Below are 12,071 nucleotides of genomic sequence, written 5' to 3'. Positions count from 1 at the left end.
TGTATTTAGTAGTACTTTTAGTTAGGCTAAATATGCCTTTTTGTAGTAGTACTCTTTACCCAAAATTAACCCACTTAAGAAAGGAAAAAAATCGACTAGATATGTGTCAAACTTCTCTTCCTTTAATATTTTTTGGTTGTGTGATTAAAGTATCAAATATGAGTACAGTTTAAGATGCACTCAAATATCACTTCTGTGAGAGTGAGAAGTACTATTTGGTGAAGATTCAAGATAATTGAAGTGGTTGGTATAAAAACACTTGGAGAATTGTATTCAACCCATTGTTTTGATTTCCAATATTTTTCTAGTACTTTTAAACTCTAGGGACATTTAGATCCCAACTTGCTTTTGGTGGGGTGAGTTATAGTCCACCCAATGTTTGAATCTCTAACTATAATCATAGTTGAAGTTTTCAATTATTATAACCTTCATTTAACTTTAATAAAACTATTTAAAAGCTCTAATTAATTATCTACGGTGCTTACTATTTTGTAACCATCATATCTCCTACCCTAAAATATTGTGCACCTCAAATACAAACTATTATAATACACAAAACACAATAACCACTAACTAAAATAATCAATTCAATGCTCCAAAGTGCTTCGAAATATTCCTTTAGAAAATGTTTTCTTTCCTTATTTTTATCCTTGGGTTTCCTATGAAGTGAGAAATGAAACCCATGAAGTGAGAAATGAGATGTGTGATGAATAATACATATTGTAAACTACAATACTTGTTTGGCCTAAAAATCATGGGTCCTACGACTAAATACCACCAATGGTCTCAAGAGTTTACCGTTCTCTAAACCTCACAACTTCTTGGAGTTTACAACCACACATTTTCTCCAAATGCCCCTAAAAGTTGTATAAGAATATAACAATATGTATAGTTGTTGGTGATATATAACTAAATTTGTCTTCAACTACCGGTTTAAGTTTTTGGATGGTATTAGAGCAGGTGGTTCAAGGAGGTCTTGTGTTCAAGCTCATGCATTTTCACCATTGATTTCACTTGTTGGACCTTTCAAATATTTCAAGCCCACAAGTGAAGTGGAGTGTAGGTGATATATAATTAAATTTGTCCTCATCCACTAGCTTAAAGTTTTAGGTGAATTGACAATTTAATAAAAATCCATGGACAGATCTGGTTTAGGGAGATGAATGAAAGTGTGTAATTCCAACAATACCCTTATGGTTAAATTAATATCATTATAGCTGAAATGAACCCATATTTATCAACTTCACTAAATAATGTGAAAAGAGCAAATAATTGACGTGGAAGTGGAGATTGGAGTGGGAGAACCTGGAGGCGGAGGCACGTTATACAAATCCCGGAAATTGCGATGGAAGTCTATAGAAATTTTATGTCAAATCTCACAAGTTTGTAAGGGAAATTAGGAATTCCATAGTTTAAACACTTCTCTAGATTTATCAACCTCTTATTGCTACAAACATTCCCTCGTTGTTTCAAAAAGTTAGATTACTTCACTGAAGTAATATTAACTACTAACACATCTAAACAAAAATATACTTCTTAAATCTCTTGAAAAGTCAATTTGTCTTGACCTTTGAAAGTTTATACTATCCATATTATGGTTTCAAATTCTTGAGTTTTTATGTCTAATACGTTTTTAACTTATAGACATGTTCAACAAGGTTTCAACATTTTTTATTAGTCTTTCTCCTAAGTTTATGGATTTGTTTATCTAAGTAAACATCATACCATAGCCATATGGTTGGTAGTCCCCCCCCCCAAAAAAAATATCATAATTATAATTCTATCAAAGAGATTAGTAAGTTATTGAAAAGGAGATGGAAGATGGTGGACGGCTTTCTACTCACCTCATGAAGTGGTGACAAACCTGCCACTAGCTTAGGGCTGCCCCTAGGCCATGAAAGCTATTCAAATAGCTTGTTTAGAATATTGCTAGAAAAACAAATGTTGATCGTTGTTCTACGTGTAAAGTCATTGTCTTGAAAGTGAAATTTGATGTGACCTCAGTGCTAAATTGGATATATCAGTTGTTCTCCAAGGTTAACATAACTTTCTAACTCATGCGTGTACTCACCGAAGTAAAGAATGAAATCAAAGAAAATATATATTGAATAGAGATGAAATGATCAAAGTCTTGGAAATGAATAAGAACTACTCCAACACTAAAATCTTTTCATCAAATATATAAAAAGAATAATGGTTTCAAATCTAAATTTAGTTTTAGATCTATAATGGTTAGTGTATTAAAATATAAAGAATTTTTCAGAAATAGAAAAAATTGATAAACTATTTACCCTCTATACTCCATATAGAACAAAACTACTAAAAACAAAATTTATTACACTTGATTTTTCTATGAAGTGTAAGTATTTTGTTAAATGATCTATTTTTGAAAATTTTCTTAAAATATAATATTTATAACCATCAAAATAATAATATTAGTAATTATTATATTTCCAATTGAAATATTAATTATAAATCATTACAATGATTATCATTCCCAACAATCCCCACAATGACTACCATTGCATTCTAGCTAAAATATTAATAAAGCATATTCTAATTTAAGCAAAGAAAGAAGTATAAACTTAAACATCAATATCTTTAGATTTGAATTGATGCATAGTAAGATGGGGTATTAATCTAATTAAACAAAGTAAGTTATCTTTTGAACTTTCAAAAACTACGGTTGAGACCCCTACAACATGTTTTACTTCTTACACGGTAGACCACTCAAAATTGTGCTATTTAAGGTAATGCACATAGAATCTCGGGTCAACATGAAAGCTCTAGAAACATCCTTAAAATCAACACGAAAAAGCTCAACAAGTTTTAGAAAGATACAAATTACTAACTAAAACATTTTCACTACGTTTGAAACAAAAACATTTAAAAGAAGATTGAGATTTGAAACAAATCAAGAACATGCATCACTATCCAAATTTACAAAAACTAGACTCTCTATCACATGTATCATGAGATAGTTTGCTACTCATAAAATATCTAAAATATATTTATCAAGATATCAAAGATTAAAACCAATCAGAAATCTCAACAGTTTGAAGTTATATTTGTGGAATAAATTACTAGCCAAAATATCATCAATAGACTTGAAATCTAAATGTCGATTTCTATCATTTGTTTGATATTTAAATATGAACTAATCATCACTTAAAAAAATAATTGTATTTGATAATCAACGTAATCACAAAACCCATTACACATGCACATTTGACAACCAAAATATAAAATCTCAAATCAAAGTTCTAACTCAATAGATTGAGTTATCTCTCTTCAAATCTTCAAATCACGACAACAACTCATTTTGATAATAAGTGTATAATCATTTCTAGATTTATAATACCCAAATAATTTTTCTTCATCTTGTCTCAAAATTTCTTCCAAACAAATTATTTGTTATCATCAATAACACAAACCAACCATCCAGTTAAAATCATCAACAAATAAATGATTGCTTATAAGTTATATCTTACAATCTTCAACAAGTTTTTAAAAGATTTCACTTTCATCTTCATCCAAATTGACAAAAGATGAAAATTTAACAAGCTCAATTATTGTTTTTCCAAAATTCTCAAATCATTCTCTCAATTGGATGATTTAGTGGACGGATTACATATGACAATTTAATTTCTTTAAATCACTTCCTAATTTGCAATGCAATTTTCCTTAATTTTAGATAAACTCATAGCTATCTAAAATATAGAGAATCAAAATATAATTTGTATGGATATTTCTAACAATCTTCATGAAACTTGATGAAAGACAAAGAAATTCGAGTTATCTACCAATTTCTCTCATTTTCACCCAATTCAAGATGATTGATAGGTGTTCTTTACATTACCTCTAGTCTACATATTCCAAAGCAATGAGATAAAGGAGAAATAGGACGAACACTTTTTCACCAATTTTTTTGTAAGCCCACTTGAATCCATCTTCCACCATCTAATTTGCTTACTTGTTCTCAATTCTTTGTATACACTGAATTTGATTGACATTCAATAGAAATTTAAAAAAAAATTGCTTCCAAATTGTTGGAAAAGAAATGAATCATTGTTGTGCCATGTTGAACCACTGTCTTGAAAGCAAAATTTGGTGCAACTTCAGTACTAAATCGTAGATGTCGATTGCTCTTCAAGATTAACACAACTTTTCAACTCATGCGTACACTCGTCGGAGTAAAGAATAGAATAAAAAGGATTTCTCATATAAGAAACCAAAATATTGGAAAAGAAAAATCACTGCAACACCAAAATCTTTTCTTCAAATATATATAAAAAATAGCTTTAGATCTAAATTTAATTTTAGATCTATAACAATTAGCGTATTAAAATATATAATGGTTACATTATTTATAACCATCAAAATAACAATAGTAATTGCCATATTATCAATTAGAACATTAATTATAAATCATTACAATGATAATCATTCCCAACAAATATTGATTTGGACTTCCATATTTTAAAAACATTTTAGTGGTAATTATAATTACACCTTCATAACTTTAAACTTCAACGTCAAATTTATATAAATCCTACGTGTATAAATGTAAATTGAAAGGTATAATTACACCAACTAGTATGTTATGGGTTGGTTTCTGCATTCTAAGAGTAATTGAAATATATTAATCAGTAAGTTTACTATAGTGTGAAAGAAAAAAGTTGGCAAAACACAGTCGAGAGAACATATTTAAAAGTTGATGATTGCCAATGCAGAAAAGGAAAGTTGAGAGGAAAATGGTACAAATAATGTATATGAAAATGGGCAACCAATTATTGCTTCTAGGTGCTGTGGGGTTCTTTCTTTTGATTGAAAATTAGTTGCACCAAACACATGTATTCATTATTTTTTTTCCCCATTAATATCACTCCTTAGTCTCTTGATCTTTTCCTAATTTCCCTCCCACTTGTCTCTCTCTATCTCCTTTTCTCTTTAGCTTAGACTATATCCATATAAGGAAAGAGCAAGCAGTGTCTTCACAATACCTTTATTTTGCCATCATCATCTTTTCTCCTCCTGCCCCATTCTTCTTCTAATAAAATTTAACTTCCAAATTTTGTATATAACTAGTAGATGACTTATCAAATACATAATTAAAAATTAAAGGAATTATTAGATACAAATTTGAAAATTTAAAGATGTATTATATAGGTATTTTAAAATTTAGAAAGTAGAGAGTTTAGAAACTGAAGTGCATGGAAACTTAACTTTAGATGTTATATTAAACTTATAATTTAACGATGAATAGGTCGTGTGTGTCTTCTTCTTTTAAGTGTAAAACTATTTTATTAGGTAATATATTATTGCAGATATTAAACTAAAAGATTAAGTAAAGGAAAGCCTAATGATTAAATGAACCGATGGAGAGAGAGGAAAAAGGAAAATTGTTTTTGCTGCAGTGTATGCCTTTCCATAATCAGTAATCCCTTTTTATCTTTTGGTTTTCTTAATCAATTTTTTTAAGCAATTCCTTTTCTTTTTCCAACTTTATTATATATATTTATATATATATATATATGCTTCTTTTCTTTTTAGTCACATCTCAATCATGTTAGATAGTTTGCATTTTCCCCACTAGGACATTTAATGAAAAAATAAAATAGAATAGAATAGATTCTGTGTTAGAATAATTGATCTATGAAAAGAATGTTATTTCATATAAATTAAAATCCCTTTTTTAACACTTAACATTGGTATTTTTTTGGCAACAATACAACCAAACTAAAAAAACTATGTCTAAGAGAAGTCTAAATGTGAAACAATAAATCTCTTGTCAGCTAGACTCTAATCGTGATGTTTGTGTAGCATATCGGACATTGCTTTGAGAACCTCAATCGATCTCATATCATCTATGGATGACCTTGAAACCAACCATTTGTATACGAGCCAAATAATCTCAAAGCAACCAAAAGTGTTAAGTTTCTAAACATTATTCCTCTCATTAGAAGGAAAACCAATCAAGAGTATCATGTCGTTGTGTCAAAGGTTAAGCCTCAACAATTGCTTTCCCTCCAGACTTCTTTGCCAACAAACACCTCCTAAAGAAAGGTGTTTTTCGATCGAAGCATGTACTTATGGTGTGGAATTTCTTTCATTTCTAGCCTCCTAAATTTGCCATGCAATAATCACAATTTTGGTCAGATCAACACTCCTCTCAATGAGCCAGAACCAATCGTAGTTCGAGTTGCTTCTATTGCATCATGTCGTCACTAAGATATTCACAATAGAATCAAGAAAGCAAGGTCAAAGGTCTTTCGTTACCTAACCTTTCCATAATATATATTGGAGCTGGTCATATTGAACACCTTCCTTGGGCATGCATGCATGCCAGACTTAATTAGAGTGGATAAGCTAATAGACATACATTTTTTTAGCAACAAAATTTAACCTTTTGAGGGACTTTGGCCTTTCAAAAAGGTTTCAGCAGTTGTTTAGTGAAGTTATCCATTGACAGCATAGGAGAGACATCGTGTAAACTAGCTAGTTCCAAGCCTAAATAGCAAGTAGTACTTTTAATCGATAGAAAACTCATTTTTTTTCCAAATTATTTCAAATGATCTCATAGTCGTCCTACTTTCTATGAACAATACAAAAGTAAGTGACTGAAGTTATTGATATTATTATTAATTCTCCACTACAAACAAAACTGGATGATATTTGTAACAAATATTTAAGTTGGCAAGAAATGCTACATAAATTTTTTATACTCTGAAATGGGTTAAATGATGAAAGGTGTATTGAAGTCATATATATCCCTCAGCTAATAATGACTACACCTTTGAGTCTATCACTGCAAATACAACGAACTAGCAGTGGATCAACTCAAAGGTTCAAACGCAATGGGCTAAGAGAAGCAATGATAGGAGAAGAAGAAGAATATTGTTTAAAATATATTTTTATATAATTTGATGGTATTTTAATATTTAGACATTTAATTTTTGAAGTTTATTTGTCACACAATCAAGGGAGACAATATGTCACAAATCCACTCACACTTGATAATAATTTAGTCACCATTTTCAAATATTTGTTGATTTGTTTTGTTGAGCTTTTAGTTTTGTATCATTTCTTTTCTAAATTTTATCTGAATTTTTAAAGAAGAAAGAAGCTTAAGAAGTGACATTTAATTATATAATTTTGTGGACTATTGTAAGTGATAAACGTGGAAGCTACTCAACTTGGGTCCACAAAATGAAGCATTGCAATTATGGGGAAATGGCGTTCAATTCTTGAGCAAATCAAGAATTGACACCAAATCTATTCAAGATTTGTGTATTTTTCTATCCAATAACCACAGTCCACTATCAATCTCTCTCGGAAATAGGTTCATTCATTAAAGTTAACAAGTACAAACTTAATATATTGAAGTCGGTAAGTTTGTATGAGGGATAGTTAATATGTTAGATTGGTAGGTTTTTTTTTGGGGGTGTTGAAAATATGGAGATTTGAAGCTCCATTGGATTATACTCACTTTGGCACTAGTGGGGAAGAAATTTGGAGCTTTGGGTATTTGGTGTGTTAATATTTATTCTTCAAAAGCCTACTCTCTGTCTTCACATTTCCAAAGGGATTTGATTCTTGATGGACCTTTACTGGGTTTGGAAAGCCCACTACCAAGCAATCAAGCTTGGAAGTTGGAACAATTGAATCTCCAATTGAGTTCAATCTACAAAAGCAGAAAATGAGCCCATTTTCAGCCATCTTTTTCCCAAGTTATCTGTTGATAATTTGTTCAAATGACAGTTTCATCTACCAATTCGTAGGAAAGACAGACTCTATTGAGAAGCAAACATTTTCGTTCCTGATGTAGTAAAGGGATTTTATTGAATCAACTTGAGCCATATGCACTCATCTCAGTGGAGATGAACTCATTATTCTATTAAGAAAATCAAAAAATAAAACACAAAGGCTTTTTTTTCTCAACATTTTGTGAATGATGAATGTTTTTGTTTACAAGATGAATGGTAATAAATGAAACTGTGTAGGTATAAGTATCTTATGTCTATGAAACTATCTAACAACCTAATTGTATGCACATTTCTTCAATCAAAATCTTGATCACAAGGATGGAGGGGAGAAGATGTGTTTGAATTCATCCCCCCCTCTTAAGCCTATGATGTCGATCAACATAGCTAGAACTTCCTTCATATTCGGTCTTGCTGATGGTGCTTCGTTTGTGCACCTTACCCCAATCTTGAGCAGCTCGCACATCTCGTCAGCCCCCTCGACAAGGCCTGATCCCAAAACTGCAACCGGTATTACTGCTCTACTCAACCCATGTCTTCCATTTCCCATCACCCTTTTGGCCCATTCAACTAGACACTCTTCCCCTCCGTCAAGTGCTCGTCTTGCTGTAGCAAGTTCCATGGCTAAAACTCCAAAACTATATACATCACCCTTTGTAGTAGCTTTCCATGTTTGTCCATATTCTGGTGCTACATAACCAATGGTTCCAGCCACCATGGTACTCACATGGCTGTCTCCTACATCCATAATTCTAGCCAAGCCGAAGTCTGTCACCCGTCCTCGTCCGTCTTTGTCGAGCAAAACATTACTGGCCTTAACATCACGATGCACAACTGAGGGGAAACACTCATGGTGTAGAAAAACCAATGCCCGTGCCACATCGATCGCAAGATCAATGCGTCGCCGCCAGTTTAATCTGAGTCTGTCCAATATAAGATCGTCCAAGCTCCCTCCTTCCATGTACTCATAGACCAATATTTTCTCCGACCCATCAAGACACCATCCGTAAAGTTGAACAAGGTTTGGGTGCGGCCAGTTGAAGCCATTGCCAGTAAGAATCTGCATTTCAGCTTGGAACTCTCTTTCACCTTCAACTCCTTCTCTTTGAAGCTTCTTCACTGCCACTTGCCTTCCATCAGGTAGCATTCCTCTGTAAACTGTTCCATATCCTCCTTTACCAATCACCCTATCCTCTGAAAAGTTCCCAGTGGCTTTTAGAATATCAGCATGTGTAAAAACCGTTTTATCGAGACGAATGACCGTAACCGTATTTGAAAACCATGGGGATGAGCTATGAGAACTTGAACCAAAGTCTTTTATATACTTTATATCTTCCAAGAGAAATCCTCGTGATTCATCTGAGCTTCTCACCATTAAGAAAACTATAAGAGAAAATGTACCAAATACCAAAAAAGCAAGGATCAAGGATAAAGAAGCCAACATTCCAACTAGCCTTGAATTCCTTTTTGATGATCCTGCCGTTCTTGGGTTGCCTGCTGACTTAGGTGGGGTTGTGTTGAAGAAAGAAGGAAGGCGCAAAAGAGGATTGCCGAGATACGCGTCCTTGTCGAACGTTGAGAATTGCCCACTTGGAATTACTTCCCCAGTTATGAGAGGATTGTATGAGATGTTGAACTTGTTAAGCTCATTCAAGTTGACAAAACTTCGAGGGAACATGCCAGAGAAATTGTTGTACGATAAATCAAGATTCTGTAAGCACTTAAGGTCTCCAATCTCCATCGGGATCTCGCCTGAAAAATTGTTGTCCGATATGTTTAGAACAACCAATGGCAGAGATCCCAACTGTGGAGGGAGTTTCCCACTGAAATTGTTGAAACTCAAATGCAACATACTGAAGTTTTTCATCATTCCAATCTCATTTGGTATCTCACCACTGAACTGATTCCCAGTCAGTTGAACATAACCAGAGATTTGCAATGTCCTTATTTTGCTGCAAAATGGGAAAAGGCCATACCCTTTCAACAATCTATCCCAAATGCTTCTACAACTCTTCCTTGTAAGGATTGTGTAGACAAAGCTGAAAGGAGGGTAGTCTACTGGAATCCATCTCTTCATTGCCAAGCATTCCCCTGATCCAGCGATGAACTTTTCAGTTCGTCGATTAATTTCGAATGTCGCCGTGGCATTTTTTCCAATGTTCGTTAGCTCAGACGGAATGCGCCCATGTAGCTTATTGTTGGCAAGGTTCAACCACAACAAGCTAGAACAACTTCCTAGCTCCCTGGGGATTTCACCTGTCAAAGAGTTGTTTGCCAGCATTAGCCACAAGAGTGAAGTCAAGTTCCCAAAGCTGCTTGGGATCGACCCATTTAATCTGTTGAATGAAAGGTCAAGAGCTTGAAGATTCTTCAAGTTCCCATATTCTGATGGAATGTTCCCATTGAACTGATTATATGCAAGAATCAAGAACTCCAAGCTCTTCATTTCAGAGATTTCCACAGGCAATGGACCTGAAAAGTTGTTGAAACTCAAATCCAAACGAGCAACTCTTGGCAACTTAAGAATCCCAGAAGAATGAATCCCTCCAGTGTAAAAATTTCCATGAAGAACAAGAAATCTCACCTGTGTAAACCTTCCGAAAATCTCTTGAATGTCCCCTCCGAAATGGTTCTTGCTCAAATCAAGAAACACCAAATTGCTCAAATTCAAAAGGGATTCTGGAATTTCCCGAGAAAAATTGTTCTTTCCTAGATACAAATTCTGCAAACCCGAAATTCTTCCCATTTCCGCCGGAATCTTCCCAGAAAATTGGTTCCCCCACAGATTCAAAGAAGATAAATTCCCACAATTGGAAACCTCCGCCGGAGCTCCGCCGAAAAGCGCATTCTCTGACAAGTCCAACACCTCCAAATTACAAACCCCTGTAAATATCGCCGGCGAAACTTCACCAGAAAGTTTATTCTCCGACGCCGAAAAAAACCGAGTCCTCGCCAACCCACTCCACAATCCTCCACTGAATTCGTTGGAGCTTAAATCCACATGTTGCAAATTCCAGCACTCATCAAAACAGTCATCCGTCCTACCAGTGAGATTATTACCAGAAACATTAAAGAACATCAAAGTCCGGCAAATGCCTGGAAAATTCAACCTTATTTCTCCCCAAATTCGGTTGACCGACAAATCCAGAGTCTCAATATTGATCAAACCTGACAAGTTCAACTTGTCGTCGATGATGTTGTGTGACAAATTCAGTTTCCGGAGATTTCTGCAGTTGTTCAAGTCGCCGGGAATTTCGCCGGAGAGAGTGTTTCTAGAGAGGTCAAGGTCCGTCAACTCAGACAAGGCAGAGAAATTATGAAAAATTTTGCCGGAAATATCTTCGTTTGAAAGGTCAATTCCGATGACTTGGGACTTGTTCTGATTACAGGATATTCCAGCCCAAGAACAGGGTGAACTCTCCAAATTCCAAGACGAATATTTTCCTCGTTTAATGGGATTGTGTTCTTCTAAAAATGATTTCAACTGTAACAAAACTTCTGTATTATCTCTCAACAATTCTTGTCCCTCGACAATCCTACCTGAAAACAAAAAGAACAAAATAAACATGATTGAATCTGAGCAGACCCACCTCGGAAAAAACGCAATTATTATTATATACAGCAACAAAAATATAAAATCTCAATAAAAAAAAATAAAAAAAAAATATCAAAACTTGTTTAAAACTTTAGATACCCAGTTCAGAAAACTCAAAAGGGGTGATGGAAAAACAGATTTTGTAGTGATTTACCTGTGATTAAGATGAAGAAAATGAGAATTGGAAGATGCCATGATTGATTATCAGTGTCAGCTTTCTCCTTCATACTATAATGAAATTTTCTTTCTTTCTCTAGAAATAAAAAAATGAGTTGGAAAAAAATTTTCAGATCGAAGCCATGAAAACAGAAGAGAAGAAGAGTGATTAAGAAGAAGGAGGAAGTTTTTCTTTAGGGTCAAAAATGAAGAAATGGAAAGAAACGTTTTGAATGGTGGAACGTAAATGAATTGGCTTTGAAACACAATAACAAGCAGTACAGCCTATAGAAGACCAAATAAAAGTTTGAAAAAGAAATGGAAAAAAAAAAAATGAAGAACAGAAAACAAAATTTGTAGAAAAATCTCTAAGTTTAAATTAATTTTTCTTTTTAAACAAAGAAAAAAAGAGAAGAAGTTTGGTTAGTTTAATGTTTTTTGATGGTTGTTGTTGGTGGGAAAGTGAGGTGAGGGTCACAGGCAGGGGACGGTAGCAAGCCGCTTTGCTTGACCTTTTGCTTACGTAGCAAATTTAGTGTTTGACTAAAACTATTTGG

General features: G+C 33.6%; 1 protein-coding gene across 1 annotated transcript; it reads right to left on the bottom strand.

Moving 5' to 3' along the window:
• Positions 1-7,810: 7,810 nt before the first annotated feature.
• LOC105436350 (probable LRR receptor-like serine/threonine-protein kinase At1g74360) lies at positions 7,811-11,864 on the bottom strand. The gene is made up of 2 exons (XM_011661920.2): positions 11,513-11,864; positions 7,811-11,303 (listed from the first exon to the last, which is right to left on the bottom strand). The coding sequence occupies exons 1-2, from the start codon at positions 11,583-11,585 to the stop codon at positions 8,077-8,079; spliced, it is 3,300 nt and encodes a 1,099-aa protein (XP_011660222.1). The 5' UTR covers positions 11,586-11,864; the 3' UTR covers positions 7,811-8,076.
• Between the last annotated feature and the right edge of the window lie 207 nt (positions 11,865-12,071).

This window comes from Cucumis sativus, chromosome 1 (assembly GCF_000004075.3).
Source record: "Cucumis sativus cultivar 9930 chromosome 1, Cucumber_9930_V3, whole genome shotgun sequence".
Lineage (NCBI taxonomy): Eukaryota > Viridiplantae > Streptophyta > Magnoliopsida > Cucurbitales > Cucurbitaceae > Cucumis > Cucumis sativus.
The sequence above is the reverse complement of the archived record's forward strand: the minus strand, read 5'-3'. Positions and strand labels throughout refer to the sequence as shown.